General features: G+C 37.9%; 2 protein-coding genes and 1 pseudogene across 2 annotated transcripts; 2 read left to right on the top strand and 1 right to left on the bottom strand.

The window, feature by feature from the left end:
* LOC122062346 overlaps positions 1-1292 on the top strand; it is a 5081-nt pseudogene extending 3789 nt beyond the window's left edge.
* A 7004-nt stretch (positions 1293-8296) lies between these two features.
* Positions 8297-14952, top strand: LOC122062338 (transcription factor VIP1-like). Its single transcript, XM_042625921.1, has 4 exons — positions 8297-9028; positions 9475-9607; positions 14179-14263; positions 14428-14952. Exons 1-4 carry the CDS (start codon positions 8445-8447, stop codon positions 14670-14672), a joined length of 1047 nt encoding a protein of 348 aa, XP_042481855.1. The 5' UTR covers positions 8297-8444; the 3' UTR covers positions 14673-14952.
* A 1686-nt stretch (positions 14953-16638) lies between these two features.
* Positions 16639-20269, bottom strand: LOC122062345 (G-type lectin S-receptor-like serine/threonine-protein kinase LECRK3). The gene is made up of 3 exons (XM_042625934.1): positions 20038-20269; positions 18234-18806; positions 16639-17336 (listed from the first exon to the last, which is right to left on the bottom strand). Exons 1-3 carry the CDS (start codon positions 20267-20269, stop codon positions 16639-16641), a joined length of 1503 nt encoding a protein of 500 aa, XP_042481868.1.
* Positions 20270-21307: the final 1038 nt, after the last annotated feature.

Raw genomic sequence — 21307 nt, 5'->3', positions numbered from 1 at the left:
GATGAGGAAAAAGAAGGGAGATGAAGGCTTATGGAGGGCACACGCCCTGAAAGGGGTATTTATAGTGGATTTTTGGATCTTGCAACTGTAATAACAGTGATACGCACAAATTGGCTAGTGGATACCCATAATATAAATAGTGATTCTGTTCTTTTATTATTATATGCTCATTTTGTTCCTTTACTAAGTGATCTCATCAAATTTCTATGGGTCAACTTTAAAAAAACAAAATTATTTAAAGCTAGATCCACAAAATGGTTCTTACATCCAATCTAAGCATATAATATCGCTTCATTCCCCTTTCCTCTCAACCGATATAAGAAAGAGGGTGGGAAATTTCTTAAAAGGAGATGCTACGTTAAAGTATTGGGGTGAGTATTTCAGTTTCCCTTATTAGAGTGAGGAAAAAGATTAGATTTTATACGAAATAGTGAAGATGCCTTTAGGCAGTTGGAAGCGTCACAAATAAAGCATGACTTAAAATCTCAAAATTAATACATAAAAATCGAAATGGAAAAATGGTTTTGGTGCAATGCGGTGGGATGGGGGGAACAATCGGACTCCCCTATGAAATGGAAAATAACGTCTATGTTGATGCTTCTTTGTTTACTCTTATTGACTCTAAAAAGGAATCATACTCTCCCACAAGAAACAATTTCCTAAAAATGTATGATCTAAAATGATAGAAGAGGAGGGCCTTTGCTATTTCTTTAATTGCAATTTAGAGTTTAGTTTTCTTTTCCTAAGTTACAAGGCACAAACCTTAAGGTATCATTCCACCCAAAAGATGAATTGAAGAAGAAACTCTAGTGTATCAAGGATGTTAAAGCCAGTGCAACGGACCCAAGAATCTCTTCAACAATCTGATCTATGTTTTCAGCCGAACTCAAACCCGATTCTGGCTGATTTGGAGTAGCTGACCCATGCTGGGTTTCTAGGGTACAGGTTGATTCCAGTTTAATCGGAATTAAAATTGGTTGAACAATCAATTTGGGTCAGCATATTCCAAGTTTCATAACCTTGGATCTGACCCTCTGACAATGATTTTTTTTTATCACATTTCAAGAGTCTAATCATATGATCAAATCACCATTTGTAAAGAGACTCTTCTCCGTGGTTGAAAGAAAACTTAATCCATCCCAAATTAATGGGTTGTTTTGACAAGAGGGTTTCTGTAGGTCGAGCCTTCTATTTTTGTGCTATTATTTGAACCCATTGAGCAGTGGAATATGGATTGCCGAATGGGAGAGCACTTGGGGCTGAGTGAGAAAGAGATAGAAATTGTTTGTTAAATGGGGGGTGGGGGAGAGTGTGGATTACACAAGAAGGCCACCACCTCAACTTTATCTAATTCCAACCCAAGTTCTTCCGTGCTTTCTTAGCTAGCCACTCCTTCCCAATATGCACTCAAATCCCATAATGGGTTTAGGCTTTCTAAGGGCTTAGTACTCTATAATTACCAAACGTAGTAACTCACAAACAAAGAAATTGATTCTTGACAAGGATTCCTTCATTCATAGGATGATGATATCAATCCCCAATCTACGATTGATTGATGGTGGCAAAATTTGATAGTGAGAGTTTTTGCAAGTGGGGGCAGATCGTGACCTGTCCTAATGGTGGTCTTAAACAAACAGACAATGGCCCAATTCCATAAGTCTCATCTCCCAAAAGTTAAGCGAATTGAATCCCATTTCGTAATGTTGTCCATGGCCCATTCCATGGAAGAATTATCATGGCATTTAAGATGTAAGCTTTATACGTGCCATACCATCAAAGCAAACCTACATCAATCCCCGCACTTTTTTGGCTTGAAAATCGAATCCTGACCCACCTTCAGGTTTGGGCCGGGTTGATCCTCATTGGCCTTGGCAATGGGAAGGACTAAAGAAGATGCAGGGGCTGGGCTAGGCCAAGGAGAAAAAGAAGAATGGGCTGGACTGGGCTCAACCTGATGCCTTATACCTGGCCTGGTCCTGACTCAGTGGTCGGAAATTCCCAGCCCTGACCCGCCCACAGGGCCAAGGTATCTTAGCCCATGCCCTGTTTGGGCTTAGGGAGGGCTGAGGCCGATAGGGTCTAACTTACACCCCTATCTCCAACCAATCATTCCGAGATCCATTGAAATCCCTTCTAAAATCCTTTATCATCTTCCTAATTTTTTTTTCCTCTTTCTTCTCAATAGGGATGAAAATCAAGAGAGATTATTTATTCACTGTTGGATAGAAAATTGGAGTATGGTGTTTTGCTTTGAAGATAGTTTCCTTATTTTCAATGGTTTAGAAATTGTTTTAATGTCAAATAGGTTATTCAAATTCTCTGTACATAATGTTCTGGAGGATTAGGTTTGTGACGGTAGATATAAAATAGATATTTTTATGCCCAGTGTGACATTGTAAAGTAGATAGCTAAATCATAATAAAACTATTTACTTTCGACAGAATTGTAATCATTCATCGGAATCCCACCAGTGTAAAGTATGAGGATTGTAACCATTGGAGAATTATAATAGGTAGGGGGAAGGCAGAGACAAAAACATGCACAAGTTCCCCCCCCCTCTCTCTCTCTCTCTCTCTAGTTTATGCATATAGGGCTTTGATAAAGTGTATATGGAGAAGTAATCCCATGCAATGGAGTAAGTGTTTATTTCCCATGTGGCATGGTTAATTAGACTCTGGGAATCTTCTTTGTAAGTAGGCAAGGCACAAGGGCACTTTCATAGAATCTTTCCTTCCATGGTGGAAAGTGCCTGTGGAGAAGTAATTGACATAATCAACAATCACGACTTACATGCTTGGATGAAATTTCAGGGGTTGTTGATATTGTTTATGTATCTCCTCATTTTACCAATGCATTGTTTTCTTTTCATTCCTTGGAATGCTAGTCTAGTTGCACATTCCTTCGCCAAGAAAGCCTTGCCTCTGAAGGAGAGACTACATGGCCAAATTCCACAATGTTGCTTCATGATATGTAGGTTCTCCCTTTCAAACTCAATAAATTGGGATATTTCACCCAAAAAAAAAAAAAAGGATATTCCCAATTTAACCATGCATGGCTACATTGAATTGTAACCATCTTATGTGAAATAAATAAGAAAAAAAAGGCATTTATATAATTTTTTTTAATTAGATGTTTGATATCATTTTTGCTTTCCTTGCAAAGACAAGGATGAATGCACCCTAATGTATCAAGGAGGGCAATTCAGGTATGTTTACAGGGCCAATGCAACCAATCGTAACTATCTCAGATAAATTTGTTATTCACAAAAAGGAAAAAAGGTTTGCACCAAAAAATTATAAGTATTGAGACCAAAAAAAAAAAAGGCGATAGATAGTGATGATTAACCAACAACAAGTGAGCAAGTATAAAGAGAGAGGGGGAAATAGTTATATTAAATATATCGAAAACATGATTAATAAAAAATTATAATAAAAAAAAAAATCTGCTATGACTATTGGGTGCAATAAAAGTAATTGAGAGCCACAATATTTCTTTTTGTGCACCGATGTGTACAAGGCATGTTGCTTGAAACTTGCCACATAATACGGCATGTATGACATATCTACAAAATTTTGCTACCCACAGAGCTCCATCATTAGAAAAAACCTATGTGAAGAGGGTCTTGTTTTACCTTGGCTGCCTTTTGAAACAAACAATATGGCCATGATAAAGCAATAGTTTATATATGGCTATTGTGTTCATGGTATACATATATAATCTACGAGAATATTGTTTATCCTGTGTACTTACCATAAAGATAAAGAAACATTTTGAGGACAAATAATGTGAATACACCTAAGTTTAGTGTCAATATATAACATACACAATAGGTGTCTTTTCTCACTCTTTCACATCAGCAGCTGCGAGACAATAATGATAAAGAATCTCAATCAACCACAGTTTTCTTACAACTTTTTGGTGCGGCTGAGAATGACATTGCACCTGATTCTTTCGTCGGTTGCATTGATCTCTCTCTCTCTCTCTCCCTCTCTCGCTCTCTCTCTTTTTTGGGTTACAAAAGAAGATGGGGATGGGGACACTGAGTTGACGATTAAATTATCATTATCAATTACCTTAAAGATTAAAGATGAAGACTGATTGGTACAATTATTACTTTTATTAGGTTTGAGTCCTTTCTAGAGAATTTTCTTTTTTCTGATTAGTGAGCATAAGCCAGGTGATACTTGTTGATTTGGAGGCTCGTTCCTATTATACTTTTGTTTTGACCAAGTTTGACGGAAAAAAAAACCCAACTATTTAAGCTGTAAACTTATGGTGGAGAGGTAAAGAGAGCATCTACTATATTGAAGCAGAATTGGAGCAAAGAGCCTTCAATAATGTGAAGCATAGAACCCAACAATCAGGTTGGTTATGATTCTTCAAAAAGATGAGAGAGAGAGAGAAAGAGAGAGAGATTTATATTTTGGAGAAAAGAACTCTACTCGTTTACATGTCTCCACAATCAGATACAAGATACAAGTGGACGCAAAAAGACAACATTGACTCCCCCACTTAGATACATTTGCGTAACCTTCCATTGACATGTATACTAACATAATGACCACATAAGTGGATAGGGTTTTCTTACTCTTATTATTATTTTTTTTATTTTATAAGAAAAAGGTCTTTATTGGTGACCTTAAAAAAAAACTTTATTAGATGAAAAGCCTCACAAAAATATAAGAAATCATAAGAAATATTGGGTATGAAAAATACTGATTGAAATATCCTATCCTAAGTCAGATTGCCTTTTAATAAGGATGAAAAGTGCTTCCACAAAAGTGTTATAAGCCCAGTCAAAATTCATTATTTCTGAAACTAAAGAAAATATCATCATCTTTTGCATGTGGACCCAGACCATTGTTTTATGTAAGGTCATTATAACCTACCTATTGTTTGTTTTGTGCTGATAGGGCCAGCCCATTATTGTTGGTTAGGTCATATAAGAATTGTGGCAAATAATTCTGAGGGGATGATTTTCTTTCAGCCCTGCTCTAAGGGAGAATTTTTCCTATGATCGGGAGAGGTAACTGGGGGAATAATATATGGTATTATCGATCTTGTATAATAGGGGTAAAAAAAATTATTTTTACTGCACTGGGTGGAATGAGGATTTGAATAGCCGAAAGCCCCTTAAAATGTGTACCTAGGTACTCTTAATCATTGGATCCTCATTGCACCAAGTAGTACAGTAGAGGATCTGACCTCTAGGTAGAGAAGGTAGACATTAATGATTTTATGATGGTAAAACAATTTACCATATCTGAAGATAACCTAATCTTAGAAGATGGACAGCCATATCTAGGACAATTGCCTAGATTTGGGAGCCTAGCCAAGCCAAATCCAGGACTTTGCCTTTATGTACCTCCTACCCAAGCCTTAGGTGACATGGTAGGTTATGTAGTGTACTCTGAGTCAACAGTTTGAAGGAAATCCCTTGACTCTTATGCTTAGTTAGTGAAGCAGGCTGAGATTCCATTTAAAGTAACATAGCTTTGTTGTGGAAAAAAAAAAAAAAAGGCTTGATAAATTCTTGTGTAAGTCTTTACAATCTTATATAACTTCCCAATAGTTGAGCTTCCCAAAATTTGTATTTTCTCATTAAAGTCACCTCCTAGAACTCTCTTACCTCTCATCCCAACCATTCTAAAACTCTTTTGAAACAATCTATCAAAAGTGAAGAGGGTGTTTTGGACTTTCAACTAGTAGAGAAAGTAATAATTACGGTAGGATTTTGAGTGAAGTGAACCTTTCATAGTCGGTGTGAGAAAACTTTCTCCAAATCTTTTTATCGCTTTCATAATTCATCCAAAATAATATTTCCAAACGCACTAAATATTTCCCAATCAAGAGAGTGCATACCAAACCAATTCTGATGCGATTCTTCCCCATGTGATAACCATCCCCATCTACATCTCACACTATCCATGGTGTGTGGGACTCATACTCCAAATGTGGGTCCTACATACCAATGGAGAATTTGAAATTAGGTGCAAGGGTGATTGCCGTGTGGAGAGAAGATTCTCACTCATACAATACATTGGACAAAGAGAGAATACACGTTGGTACAACAGCTGCTAATAGCCTTTATCCTTTGTGGTCACTACAGTAATGCAGTGAACATCAAATGACTGAAAACACTCAGACACATATCGCAGAGTACTTTCAATCGTCCAGATCCTGACTGCACCATTCCGATGGCAACTTATATTGGGTATATACTTCTGCAAAAACAAAAGCTGATAGTTTCCTATACCATAATTCGTTTGGTCCTATATTAGAAAATAGTACTTAGCTCATTATGGGCTGCCATGACCATCTCGCTCACACATTATTAGTAGAATTTGTGTCACAATTGTGTCTCCTCTTGCCAATGCTTTTATTGGATGACTTCATCATTTGGTCTCCTACTTGTCCAACCTTTACGTTGGTGCTTTTTGTGTTTATCCTTTCTATCTTTTAAAAAATGAAGTTAACACGACTTTGGTGGCTTGGGTATGACTATGTCTGACTGTACTAGCCAAATTGTAGAGGGCAGGGGTGTCATAATTCAACCAAACTGGTTGGACCAAACAAAACCAACTGAAAATCAAACCGATTCCCTTATCGGTTGTATTCAGTTTCGGATTTTAGGATCCGGCAGAAAACCGAAACTGATTGGACTGACTCTTATGAACAACAACAAATTGGCGACAGACCAAGAAGAGCCCGTCAAGAAAACCCAATAAAAAACCCAAAATTTATCGTATGAAAAATCAAATCTCATCTTAACGGTTGTTCAACTATGATTTGAATTGATTTATACATAAAAATTAATGAAACTGGACCAAACCTATAGTTTGGTATTTATGCTTTACAAATTTACGTGAAGGATGAGTCATTTCGATTTCTTTTTAAATACAAAAAAAGTGAACAAGTAGAGTAATCGTTCTTGAAACAGGTTCATCAAACACAATTTTTTTTTATTTTAAATAACATTTTGATATAAGAATTGAAAATTTTATTTTTAATACAAAAACATAGTTTCTGAAATTGTATACCCCTAAACAGAATTGGTGTGACAAAGGGTGGATTTGAAAAACGAAGGTCACTGTTTCCAATTTAAAAGAACAAAAGCTGTGTTTGCTTTTTTCCATTTTTTTTTTAATGGTAGAATTGCTTTTTCCATGGTTGCATCACTGCATCATGGAATGACATAAGAACCTGAAAATCATGAAATTAACGGAGCGGGCTGGAGGGGCATCTGGAAGACCCGTGAAATACGTAGGGTGAAGTCTTGTTAGTTTGTCTGAAGTCAAACAGAAAGAACCTAAGAAATTATAGAGACTGTTGGGAATCTCGAATTTGGATTCGGACCTGAGTAAGAGAAGAATCCTTAAAAACATTAAAGATGTGTTTGGTATGTATTCTTAAAATAGATTCTAGGTAAATTTTAAAATAAAATTTAAAAAACAACTGGATTTAAAAATCCACATGAGCTCCAAAATCTACTATGATAAAACATATCAAACACAACATAACCCATAAACTTATTATTGTCTTGTTTAAATAAACAAAATAAATCAATGAAGAATCGTATAACAAAAAATTAACAATAAACCAAAATCAAATCATTTAAATTTGATTGAACTAATTAAGAGATTATATGTAATGCACAAGGTTCCCATATATACGAGATGAATATCTAGAGAATATTTCGACCATCTGACCACTAGGTTATATAGTATTCATATCTTACGGTTGGATGAAAAGCACCCCATTATGGACGAACCAATCAACACTTCTAAAAGGAATGATGAAAGAAATAGAAGGTTTGATCCGGATCCGACCTGGATTCCAACTATGACTCAGACTCAAGAGAAAGAACTCGAAATGGTCAATGGCTCAATGGTTGTCTAACTGCCACCTATCTTTGTCTTTCTACCATCCTTACGTCACTATTTCGTCTAAGCTTGTCCAACACTCTAACCACCGTCTTGAACATTCGCACGTGCTCACATGGGAGATGATCTACATAGACTTTACCTTATATACGGAGAATCTGTGGGCCCACTGCCCTTTCATATTTACTTTTGTCAATGCGAAACGTGTCGATCTGCTACGCTCAACCGATCTAGTGGGCCTTCCAAACCCCATAAACACAAAAGCCCTCACTTATTGGGCTTTTGACTTTCTTATAAGTTGTGTCAGTGGGTCCCACAATCTCATCTAGTCATGACTCATGACCCATGAGTCACCCACTCCCTTCACTTAACTGACCTTCCATTTTACCGTTATTTCCCAGAGAGTATCGAGTGGAAAAGAGAGGAAAAACTAGGAAACAAATTCAACGTCTCTCTCTCTCTCTCTCTCTCTCTCTGTAGCTCAAGCCTTCATCGCCGTCGTTGATTAAGCCAAGTAACTAGAGAGGAAGATACCCAGTTCCTAACCCAAAAAGCTAAAGAATGGAAGCCCAGTTCACCGGCAGAGCCACCGGAACTTCCTTCCCCGGCCGATTAGACATCGATCAGATGCCGGAGACCCCACATCGTGGATCCCACCACCGTCGGGCTCAGTCCGAGACTTTCTTCCGCTTCACCGACGACATCCTCTTTGACCCTGATGTCGACTTCAATCTCTCCGCCCTCGACTTCCCTTCCATCTCCGAAGACACCACCACTACCACCGCCACAACCACCAACGACAACAACGACGTTAGTGTCCCCATGACCGTTGATTCCACCACCGGAGATAAGGGCAAGGGGAAGTTGGCAGTTGGGACCCATTTCAGGAGCTTATCCGTCGACTCTGATTTCTTCGATGGCTTAGGGTTTCAACCGTCGCCTGTCGGTGGTGATGGTGGCGGCGGCGAAGCTGACAAGTTTGGCGGGAGAAATGGAGTCCCCGAAAAGAGGATGCATAGGCATAGCAGTTCCATGGATGGGTCGTTGTCTTCTTTCGAAGTGGAGACGCTTGACAGTACTAAGAAAGCTTTGGGACCCGATAAGCTTGCGGAGTTGGCTTTGATTGATCCTAAGAGAGCCAAGAGGTTTGGCTTTTCCCCTATTAAACTTGTTTGAATTTTGATTGAATTTAGAGATTTGAATTTGGTTTGCTGAAGTCTTATTGTTCTTTTTCATGGATTGCTTCGTTAAGAAATTTACAGATTTACTTTTACGTTTGGAAATGTAATGAAAATGTTCGATTGAATTACTGTTTGTGAGTACTCTGTGAGAGCTCTGTTCTGTGTATTCTTTTAGGTTCTAATCTGTAAATGATTTTCGGTTAGTTCAAGTTGGTTAGAGATATTGACTCAGTATACTAAAATGGAAGCCTCAAATTATTTCCTTCAGCCTCTGGTTTCGTTAAATTTTCTGTTAGGACTGTAATTTTATGAGTTTGAATTTTCAACCGAACTGAGTGAATAAGAAGATAGTTTTGTGACAATTCTGAACTTTCTTTGTCTGAATTGTTTTTCCATTATGTCCTTTGTAGGATTCTTGCAAATCGGCAATCTGCAGCGAGGTCAAAGGAGAGGAAAATTCGATATACTAGTGAGCTGGAGAGGAAGGTGCAGACACTTCAGACTGAGGCAACCACCCTATCAGCACAGGTCACATTGCTGCAGGTATCACCTTTCAACTACCTGGGTCTACACTTTTACCTCTATATTATAAAGAGAAGGAAGAAAGATAAAACCATAAAAAAATTGGATATATGTTCCATGGTATAGATGCTTAAAATTTGTGAGGATCAGCAGATGCCTAGGGTGGAAAATGGTTGCATCTTGTATGTGGTTGGATTGGTTGCTGTTTTCAGAGTCATTTTCTTTATCTTGGACTTGAATGTTGGAGTGTCTATCACTGATAGGACCTGTTTCCTTAGATGGCTTGACAAGAAAATTAAGATGCGTGTGAGCTCTAAAATTATGAATAAAGGACTCTAGAGGGTCATCCTGAAAAATTAGGGTCCTAAGAATGCAAATTCTTGACTGTCCCTGCTTGACAAGTTCATCTGCTAGGAACTGACCTCTCTAGTCAACCCAAAAGACATTTGTCTTCAGTCCACCTTAACTAGGAAATATCCATCCAATAATGCTAGCACAATCAACCTCCACAATGAGCTTTTGAAAGAAAGAGATTTCTTGCACCATAGGCCTAAAACTATCTATAAAATCCATCCATGCATTCCTGGGGAGCTCAGGGAGTAGTGATTAAATTTAAGTTTAATGGTATCCCTCATAGGGGCGAGGTGGAGAACCTTCTGCTAACACCTAATGATTCCATCCTAAAAAATGCTTTTGAATAGCTCTAGAATATTGTGGAATGAGAAACCAAGGTCATGGAATTTGTCTATAATAAGGTGCTAGGTGGATTGTCTTTTGTTATTGAATATCCTATCTTTTTTTCTCTCCTTAATGATCCATAAGTCAATTATCCATGTCGATATGAGTTTACGTCTTTTTTCCTTTAGAAGAAAATTTCCCAACATCTCATCCTGTTGATGTTGTCTTTAAGGAATCCAAAGCAAACGATAGAGCCTTAAAACAGCTTCACATTTCCATTGCATTTGCCATTTGGCAATGGAAGATGTATCTGATAAATTCTCCACTAGTAGAGCACATTTCTGGGGACTCTACATGGCATATTGCAGGTTCTTAGATAATTACTAGCAGTCACTGGGTTCTTCAACCCCCAACACCCCCCCTCTCTCCCTTTGAGAGGAACTCCATGAGAACTAATCGAAATGGTTCCATTGTGGAACCAGGTTGGAAGGTGAGGAAATATGATTTTGATGATAAGCCAGCATCAATAGCTAGCAATTCCAGTGTTTAAATTGCAGATGGGGCTGGACCAGCATACCATCAACCTGTCATTCTCAGAGGTTGGTTTGCTTGACTGCCTGTTGAACTTATGTGTATCCAGATCTGGACAGAACCATCCAAACAATACGGTTTTTTGGTTGGAATAATCAAATCAAATGTTTTAACCGTTCAATCAATAATCATGGTTTTTTTTTTAATCATGATGACTACTTAATTATATGTTTTGGAATGTTTCATATTAAAGGAATATATTTCTTGGTCTTTGATTCATAGACCACCAATTAGTCTCTGTACCGATAATAATAATTATTTTTTAAATAGATAAAAAAAAATTATAAAAAATAAAATATATTAGAATCTGTAGAAAATACACTGATCATCATCTTTTTTTAAATAGCAGAGAGTTCCTCTGGGAACTCCGAAGAATAAAAAACAGTTTCATCCATTCCCAAATACATAGAAGCTATGAAGTCAGCTGATTGTTGCCAACCATGCTGAAAATGACTCCATGGCTATTTGTCCACAAAAATGTAAAATGGCACTTCTCAGAAACTGCACTGCCCAAGGACCTTGCACTCTTCTTCTTAAAATGTCAATAGCTAACTTGGGAATCAGATCTAATAGAAATCCTCTGTTTATTCTTCTCCACGCACAAGATCAGCCCTTTATAAATGGCCATCATCTCCATATATAGCACAGAAGACTCAGTTGCGAAAATTTGGGCCTCGTTCTTATCTTATTTCAAAATATACGGAAATTCCTGGGTTGAAAGTGATCATTTTACCCCTTATTTCAATCAAAATTTCAAAGTTAAAAAAACTTACATTTCTTAAATGGATAATAGATTTTGAAAATTTGAAATTCCACCAATGCAACTCTTTTCTAGGAAAGTAAGTATGCAATTAATGAGATGTGATTGGTATGTAATTATCAGGATGATATATAGAAAATTATTTGGCTAACTAAAAGGGTGGGGGAAAAGGGGTAAAAGAAAGGGAAGTGTCCATCTCTCTCACATGATGTCATCAAGGTGACCCAGTGTAGTTCGATAGTTGAATAATGTCAAGTACTTTCATTCCCATATCATTGATCATGTTGCAATTGATCTTTAGTTTTTTCCCCGGTTCAAGATCGAGTCCTTATTAGTATCAGGTTTGGAAAACACTGATTTTTTCCCTTTAGCAAGTGAAGCGTTGTCATAATGTAAAGTGTACTGGTATAAGGCAAGGATTTATGTTCAAGCCGTTCACTTCCCGGCTTCTAACTGTTTTATTATAGAGGTTGTTAAATAAATCTAGCTTTTAGATTTGTAATATCAATATAATGGTACATTTTGTGTATATTCTCCATCATACAATACAATTTTTAATATTATGTTGGGCTTGCCAAATTTCAAGCCCATGTCAATCACAATTCTACAATTTGTTTAGGTAAGTATTTTAAAGTTTAGGATTGGGTTAGGAGTTTTTTAGGGAGGCCATCCAGAAATTTTTCTTTGGGAATGACAAGTAGACAACGCTAATACTTTGGTGCCTCCCTGGGACCCTTGGACTGATCTTCATTAAGAATCAGGGTGACCATTGGGTTTTTATTTTAGGCTGTGTTTTGGTTAGAAGTGAAGCAAGTGAACCTAAATAACAAGAACTAATTTAAAAGTAACTGCACAACAATTCCATGAGACTAAAAGTATGACTGGGGCGCTGAAGACATCCTAAAATATGAAATAGAGATGAAACTTAAAAGACTTCCGTCGCTTAAGAATCAGTTAACCAAATGCATGGGTCACTAAAACTCATGGGGCACCAGAAATGGTAGGTGCTGGTGAATAGACAAATTGAGACCAATCTGAAAGAGTTAATAAAGATCCAGAGCTGGAAATTATTGAATTAATATTTTTTACTGTCGTGGATTTTAGATGGATGATATCTGAAATCCCCTTTTCAGTTGGGTACTCTTTGATTTGGCATTAGGGGTGGTGCAAATGAATAATCTTGGAAAGGGAAGAACTTTTGATGCTGAACAATATAAAATCTTGCAGGTAATGGACCCAACTACTGTCAAAGGGTGGATAAAAAGGCTTGTTTTTCTGTCTTGAAAAGTACACCTTCGAACAAGGTCAAGTCAAAATAGAGAAACAGAGTGTCATCGAGGGCTATCATATTCAATTTTCAAATGAAACCTGATGACTATAAGCTTCAATATAATAGATTTTCTTTTCTTTGCTTCTTCCTCCTCCTCCCCTCTCGACCACACTCACTCTCTTTTTTCATAAGGAGGGACAGTGTAAGGGGGAACCAGAGGCTGTGTTCTTTGGATCCTGACAAGGTAGAGTTAGCTTCTGGGGTATGATAGAGAGTTGAGGAGTTTTCAAGTCTTTGTTTTTTGCTCTTCTTGTGTTTTCTTCTGAGCCCTCGCTTTTTAATGTAGTTATAATGGTTCAGTAATTGGAAGGATGCTTTAGCATCAAGAAACAAAAATAGAGTATAGTTGATGAGATGTTCCCATATTAATTGTAGACTGAGTCATTTGTAATCTGGTTACTAGACCTTTGGATCTTCGCCACCTCCTTGCTGGTTGATGATCCAAGGACAGACACAGACTACCTTGAGTCACCTTTCATTGTTGAAAGGATAGAACCCTCTGTCTTCTGCCTAGTGCATAAGTCAAATAAAATTAGTTATTTCTTAGTTCTTCCTGTGATTGGTCCAGAAGCTAACGACTACAACAGGTCCAATTACGTGGTTGTGAAGCAAGTGATGGCCAAGGAACTGAGGAAGAGAAGAGAACATGTCAGTGATGGTGCTGATAGCTAGTGCCTTTTAATGAGCTTGTCTCCATTTCCATGTTGGCAATGAAACCCTTGATGGGCAACTGCTCAGCATGAAAAATTAAGTTCTAGCATGATTTATGACTCGGCAGGCACATAAAGCTGATTCTTTTTGGTTCCACAGTTTTATTAGCTCACCTACTTAGCTGTCAGAATTTCACAATGTGAAATTTTGAGAGCACACAGGCTGAGATTTCAGGTCTGAGAATTTCTCAATTAATTAGAGGATAAAGTCAGTAAATGCTTTGACTTATGAATTATCTAAGGTTGGAGTGAGCACTGGGTAGATACCCATATTTGGGAAATTATTCTGTTCTTTAATTGTCTGCTCAGGTTGTCAGCCTATGGCGTATCTCTTGTAGTTGTCGGCCTATGTCTTTGTTTTTATTTTTCTATAAACTTCGTTATTCATTAGTAAACTGTAAAACACACACTTCATGGCTTAGGCACTGTTTAGATTAATGGTGCGTTATGTGAAACTTTGGTCCATGGATTAGCTCTCAGTTTGCCTTGGGGAGAGATCTAAGCTTTCTTTTGTTTAATGCAGAGAGACACCACTGGATTGTCTGCTGAGAACAAAGAACTCAAACTGAGGTTGCAGGCTATGGAGCAACAAGCGCAGCTACGAGATGGTATGTATGATGTAGAAAAATGTGCTCAGTTATTTGCTGACGTTTTTATTTTTTATTTTTTTGTCCAGGACTCTTTCCATTTTTCTGCGTCTTCTTTTAATTGCAAATGCATTGGAGGTAGTTCTGAGGATTGAAACTGAAACATAGTTGTCGGTGTGTTTTAGCTCTGAATGAAACCTTGAGGGAAGAAGTACAGCGGCTCCGGATAGCTACTGGCCAAGGACCAGTTATGAATGGCAACTCCTTCACCCGAGGAGGATTGCCACCGCCATTCTTCTCTCCGTCCCAGCCTTTGAGCCATTTTGGAAACCACCAAACACAGCAGCAGCAGCTTCGCACTCAGTCATCTCCCAATGGCCAGAATCTAAGGGGACAGCCCCAACAGGATTTCCAGCGGAGGACCCAGTAGTATCCCTGTCCCTGAAAATTTGGTGCCGAAGTGTCCCTTTTATGACAAATTGGTGGTTGCAAGTCAGAAGGTAAATTGTTATAGGGTTTTTTTGTTTTTTGTTTTTTGTTTTTTGTATATACTATGTATATTCGTATATGCATATGCATATGCATATGTGATGCAGGTAGGGTTGTGAAGAGTGTCTTTACTCTGATCAGTCCTTTCCTTAGAATAGGATGTAGCAGATGGATTAGCTTCTAATGGACCACCATGTTGATGGATGAATTTTTCAGTTCAATTCTCATGTGGAAATGTTGGAGACCTCTCATCTTCCAGTTTAGAATCTGTATTATTTTTGTGATTGTTTGTTGCAACTTGTAAGAGTAGTCAAGCGCATTCTTTGCAGGGGTCATATGATCTATAATTTTGTGTTTCAACCTTGCCTTTCCTTTAGGTTAATGCTCCTAAATCAACTAATCCTAATCCAGTGCCATTGACTGATTTCTCTCGACAAGATCCAAGGCACGTGAACTGCCAGGAGTTTTGATCAGCCATTTTGCCAACTTAACATGGAGATCTCATGAGAAGCCTCTTGGAACCTCCAATTTGTGATGTGGTATTGCCTTATGTGCTCAAATTTGGTTGGTTTATTGACCATGGCATCATCTATCAATCGAGTAAGCCTCTAGCCAATTGGGGATCTCTATGTGGAGATAAAAGGCACTCAGAATAGAAGTGGGTTAGGAGAAATAATGTGTTGGGATAACCCTATTCTCCATTGATAGAGAAGTAGAGAACCGTAGATGTAGGCACAATCTTCTTGAACAAAGTAAATCCTTTTGTGTTTGATTATTTGTTTGTTTGTTTGTTTGTTTAGGATTTCTATTCTTTTTTGCATCATTTTAGTTTCTCGTTTTCTACATACTATCCCTTCGCCTTCTAAATTAAGAGGTCTATCTAAATGTATTGAGTGGACAGTATGAAATTTCATTTTATTGAGAGCACCCCTTGTTGCCATGGGTGGATACATATGGCCTATGTATTTGTGGGACTCAAGTCCATCTATGGTCTACATTCACAACCATATGATATAGAATACATAATTAAATATGATTATATATAGTAGAATTTTATATACAACAACAACATCCAAAGCCTTATTCCAACTTAATGGGGTCGGCTACAAGGAGATTCTAAGCAAGGATGAGTGCAATGATGCATGCAAAAAGATTGACGGTTATGTCTAATTATAATAAGTGCCAGCTGTCAATTTGATGCACCATTATAAATCAGCCACATACTTATAATGACATATTATAATAAGGTACCAGTTGTTCACCTAATGTATCATATAGATCAGTCAAGCCAAAGCGTATTACATCCATTACGTCCACCACTAAGACAATCCATCACCTAACCTACTTTTATGAAATGATGAATGAGATAACGAATTCTTGTCAGCCCTTCTGAGCACAAAAAATAATAAGAAATCAAAAGTCTCCACAATAAGAAAATTTCTTTACATTTTTGTATCAATCCATAATCCGATCCATGACCCAAGAACCATCTAAGAGAACTATATAATTCAAAAGTTCCCCAATAAGAAAGAGTGATTGGATTCAGATTGAAGGAATTAAAAGAGCTAGGGACATGCCTAAAATAATCATAGGCAAAGTGGTGAGGCATGACATGCTTTGTCTTGGTCTTGTCCCAAGTATGATCTCAGATAGAGCCTATTAGAGGGCAATGATCCATTTAGCCGACTCCCTATAATTTTGATTATCCTCACTTGTTGGGTAGTGCCTCTTTCCCCTTACATGGCAGATAATCATTGAAAAATATTATAATAACATTTTACATCACATTTTAACTCCTTAAAACAAAAAAAATATTATAATAACATTTTACATCACATTTTCACTCCATAAAACAACCATTTTTATTTAACATGTAAAATTTTTCATGTAGAACTTCCAAGTGAGCTTTAGATGTAAAGTTTTACATAAAAACAAGGGTAGTCTGGATTTAAAAGAGTTATTGGAAAGGTGGGAGTACTAGAACTGCAATTTCTGCCTTTAATAAAAGTTAAGGTAGATGTACTTAGTTTTCTTATTCCATATCTCAGTGGGAGCTTCTGTAATCTGCATGACTGGTCTACAAACAATGCAGCTTCACAATCACTGTCCGCCAAGCAAGCCTCTTTGCATTCTCCTTCAGTTGGGGTTGATAAAATTGTATATTGATCATCTTTCCATTCGGTCTTCTCCAATGTAGACATGATTTCATTTCCACAGTCCTCAGCATTTAACTTTTGCAGACAACCCAAACTTTGTTGACTCTCATCAATGAAGTCGAACCCAGGAATACAATTGCATATGGCCTGTTGATCCATGAGACTACAATACGAGTTCAAGCCGCAAATGCCCTTGGGGGTACACTTATCTGTCGATGATTCCCACATGACCGACCAGTTACTCTTCTGATCCACACTATTAATGGAATAGACTCTGAAGATCCCATCAACATCGATCGTCATGCGATAAAAAAGTGTCCTGTTGATCGGAGTTCCACCGGTAGATAGATTCTTTATAGTGACGCCCTTACTATCAAACAGATATAGGTTTCCATCTTCATCAAGCTTTAATGTCGTCATGTTGTATCCAATAATAAATTTATTGGTACCTGATGACCAACATGCATTTTTGTTAGAGCAAACATCAACAAATACGAAGAAAAACAAAAAAAGATTTAACGAGGTTCACACACCGATGCAGTGTGCTATGTCCTCCGGAAAACAAGATGTTTCATTATGATTGAAGAAAAATTATAATAGAGATCTCTCTCAAAAGCACCCAAATTGCGGCAAGAAAACTCGCTCAGTAATCCTAAAATGAAAAAACCCCCCAAATTACAATACTGTCTCAACAAGATGATAGTGCATTATATATTCCTTTAAGTCGCAAGTCGATCCATTGGATTGAACCGTATCTGCTACCATCACAAATCTCAAGAAAATAAAAGCTTTTTTGGGTTGCCACCAAAATATGTCGGAGAACATCATTCTTCAAAACGGGTCAAAAATTCGAGACAATTCAATGACAATTTTTTTTTCGGGTGAATGAATATTGATACCTGTTGATCAATATGCATATTGGATAGTCTCAAATTCTTGACCCTTTTTGAAGAATGACTAACTCTGACATATTTTGATAGTGACTCAAATGATATATTTTTTTTCCTAAGATTTATGATGGCAACAAATATGGTTCGACCCAATTGATCGCGACACAATGGATCAACTCGCAACTTGGAGGAGTATATAATGTAGTATTATCATGTTGAGACAATATTGTAATTTGAAGGGGAGGGGTTCGTGTAGAGTTTCTGGGTGGGTTTTCTTACCGCGATTTGGGTGTTCTTGAGAGAAATTTCCATTGTAACTTTTCTTCAATCATAGTAAAACATCTTCTTCTTCGCCCAAAGATGTACCACACCACATCGGTATATGAACCTTGTTGAATTTGTGTACCAATATTTGAGCAAAGTACAAGCAGAGATCAAAACAAGAAATATTGGTACCTGTTGACCAATATGCATATTGGGCTGTCTCCGGAGTTCCAGTAGGGTATTGAACAAGGTTACCATCATTCTGCATCTTGAGCCGAAATCTTCCATTCGAGTGATCAGTTTCTGATACACGAGAAAGAAGCTCACGCCCTGGGAGTAGACTTTGTCCTGGAAGAAGGGTATTGGTAGGCCTATCAAAACTTTGCCATACAATCTCTCCACTTGGATCATATAGAACAAAATTGCCCGTGTCAAGCATGGAAGCCCAAGAGATGGAGACAGACCCTACGTAGTCTCTAAGATCAATTTCTTGGTCTTGTGTGAGTTGCAGGATGAAACTACCATCACTGGTTAGGAGCAAGGTAGCGTTACTAGACAAATATGGTTGGTCATCTGGAAGTGGGTTCCATATTACTGTATGTTGAGGTATTTGGGCAAACCAAATTCCAATGGCAAAGCCATTTCCTTGTGGATAAAATCCAATGGCAAAACGACCAGAAGAAGAAAGCCATGATGAATTGGTGGAGGGGGAAAGAGAGGAACCTAAGCTAATGTTGGATGATCTTTGTTGAGCTGCAACTAATGCTGAAATATAAAGTACAGAGACGAGTAGAAACAGAAATGTGGAAGAAGCCATGAGAATTGGAAGAGAGCTGTTCTTCTTTGGATGTGTGATCTACATTTGTCTAGTTGGTCTCTTTTTATTGTCACTGGCAGCAAGAATGTTTAAGGTTTCTAGTCAATGTTTCAATTTTCGTGTTGATTTTGAAGGCATGCATGAGTACTCCAACGAAGAAGAAGGAGAGAGAGACACATACCCTCATATTCCAAACACAGGCTCCAATGGTACCCATTGTATGAAGAGTATTGGAGTAAGGACTAAGAAGTCTATTGAATGAAGTCTTTAGGCGTGTGGAAAAAGTTTCTCTCTCTCTCTCTCTAAGCTTCTAAGAAGTCAAAGCTATCAAAAGCACAAAGAAGCCATCCAAGAGAAATAGGATTCCACTATGAGTCGATTAGACGGTATGGGTTACTAAGATCACAAAGAAGATTGGGGATTTAGTGCCCTTTTGTTAGTGGACGATTGTATGGTCTATCGGGAATTTTAGTGCTATTTTAGCTTTTTTGTCCCATTATTGGATTTCTTTCTCTGTCTCACCCCTATTTCTCTGGGAAAAAAATCGTTTGCAATTCTGATCTCGTACAATTTCGTGAAATACCACCTTTAGGGGGTGACACGTGCATTGATACCAATGCAATGGTCCAGATCTGATTTAAATGACTCTTCACTGATTTAAGGTTTTATTAGTTGTACCAAATCTGGACCATTGCATTGGTATCAATACACGTGTCACCCTCTGAAGGTGGTATTTCAAAGAATTGTACGAGATCGGAATTGTAGACTTTTTCAACCCATTTCTCTGTGATAATTGGTAGAACAGGTACCTCTACACTCATCTTTTATGTTCAATTCCTTTTTTTTTTTTTTAATTGAATGTATTACATTTCAAAGTTTGTGGTCATGTTAAAGTTCGTTATGGTTCACTGCTTTTGGAATCTCAGGAATTTTTAATTTTCAAAAATAAATTTTAAGGACTTTTTTAATATTTTTTTCATAGCTATGCGATCTTGATTTGAAAGCTATCAATTGTTAGATCACCATATAACATCAGATATAAGTAGAGAAGCATAATGCAAAACTAATGGATTGCCGATGTAAGGCACTTAGCTTGATTCCATTTGTGGGCTCAATCAGACGGTATTGAAATACAATGGCAAGTAAACTAAACATAACTGGTAATTTTCAAGAGGGTACCTTGGTTGTGATATTGACGGCCATAAAAAGAGGCAAGGCTCTCCCAGTCCTGAACTCTTTTGACATTATTCTTGCTGGCTTCACCTACTTTAGGCATAACAACAGGATTGAATGGGCCAAACACAAAACCCTTGGAGCTTTGCTTTGGCTGTTGCTCGATCTGGTTTTTGCCCATATCATTTGTCAGATTATCATGTTTCAATGGCATTTGAAGATTAGCATTCTCATCCATCAAGGAATTCGCTTTGTTTCTCTTGAAATTATTGTTTTAAAAGTTTTTATGCATAAACAAACTCTTAAGAAAAAATTTCACTAAATGCACTAGTGTATTTACTAGTATATATAGGGGTGTCAATGACCCAGCCCAATCCTAAGGTCTCTTAACTCAACCCAAGCTCAACCAAGCCCTAGGTCGGGCTAGGATATCTCAGCCCAGGCCCAACCCTATGGGGTTTAGTCCAACCCAATCCAGCCCTGATGAACCCTGATTAGGCTGGGTTTAACCCAATCCAGTCCAACCCAATACTATCGGTTACTTGGTTGCTTGATCTTGATGCATTGCAGAGGCCAAAGACCAAAGTTTTCGTATATGTGTAGATTGTGAAAAACGAAAGACCTTTTTCTATAGGTACCCATTAATAATATTTAGCATATTTATATGATTATATACTTAATAAACATGGTTGAGTTGGATTGGGTTGGGTTAGGTCGGGTTGGGTTGGGCCTAGGTTGAGGTTGGGCTGGGTTGAGACCTCAACCTAGGCCCAACCCAACCCTGCCTCAGGCTTGAAAATCTCAACCCTAACCCACCCTATGCGTTGAAATCTCAGCCCAAGCCCTGTTCGAGCCCAGGGTGGGCTAGGCTGGTTCGGGTTGATCGGGCTTTTTTGACACCCCTAAGTATATAAATATATATATATATATATATAATTTATACTTGTAGGTAGTCCCAACCAATTAGGCTGATGGGATTGTTTTCCTTGAGCAAAATTGCTTATATATAGGGATGTAGGGTGGCCCTGACGGCCTGAATCCACCTTGAGCCCGAGCAGTGAGTCGACTAAGATTTCTGATTTTAAGGAAGGATTAGGTTTGAAAAACATGGGCCAGGCCTGAGTTGAGGCATAGGCCCAGCCCAGCCCAGCCCATCCCAGCCCACCTCGACCGTGAGTATAATTGATTCTTATGATTTTCGGAGTCAGGACAGAAACAAAATTCAATTGCTATGAAAACATATTAATGACATATTGTGTCATTCAAACCGTGATTC

Source organism: Macadamia integrifolia, unplaced genomic scaffold (assembly GCF_013358625.1).
Source record: "Macadamia integrifolia cultivar HAES 741 unplaced genomic scaffold, SCU_Mint_v3 scaffold1000, whole genome shotgun sequence".
Classification (NCBI taxonomy): Eukaryota; Viridiplantae; Streptophyta; class Magnoliopsida; order Proteales; family Proteaceae; genus Macadamia; species Macadamia integrifolia.
The sequence above is the reverse complement of the archived record's forward strand: the minus strand, read 5'-3'. Positions and strand labels throughout refer to the sequence as shown.

Excerpts from the sequence above, each read along its gene's own strand:
- LOC122062338 (XM_042625921.1), top strand. The coding sequence starts at position 8,445 with ATGGAAGCCCAGTTCACCGGCAGAGCCACCGGAACTTCCTTCCCCGGC. Across the intron at positions 9,029-9,474 it reads GATCCTAAGAGAGCCAAGAG|GATTCTTGCAAATCGGCAAT; the intron begins GTTTGGCTTTTC and ends TGTCCTTTGTAG. Across the intron at positions 9,608-14,178 it reads CACAGGTCACATTGCTGCAG|AGAGACACCACTGGATTGTC; the intron begins GTATCACCTTTC and ends TGTTTAATGCAG.
- LOC122062345 (XM_042625934.1), bottom strand. The coding sequence starts at position 20,269 with ATGGATGAGAATGCTAATCTTCAAATGCCATTGAAACATGATAATCTG. Across the intron at positions 18,807-20,037 it reads CCGTCAATATCACAACCAAG|CATTAGTTGCAGCTCAACAA; the intron begins GTACCCTCTTGA and ends TTTATATTTCAG. Across the intron at positions 17,337-18,233 it reads ATATGCATATTGGTCAACAG|GTACCAATAAATTTATTATT; the intron begins GTACCAATATTT and ends GTTGGTCATCAG.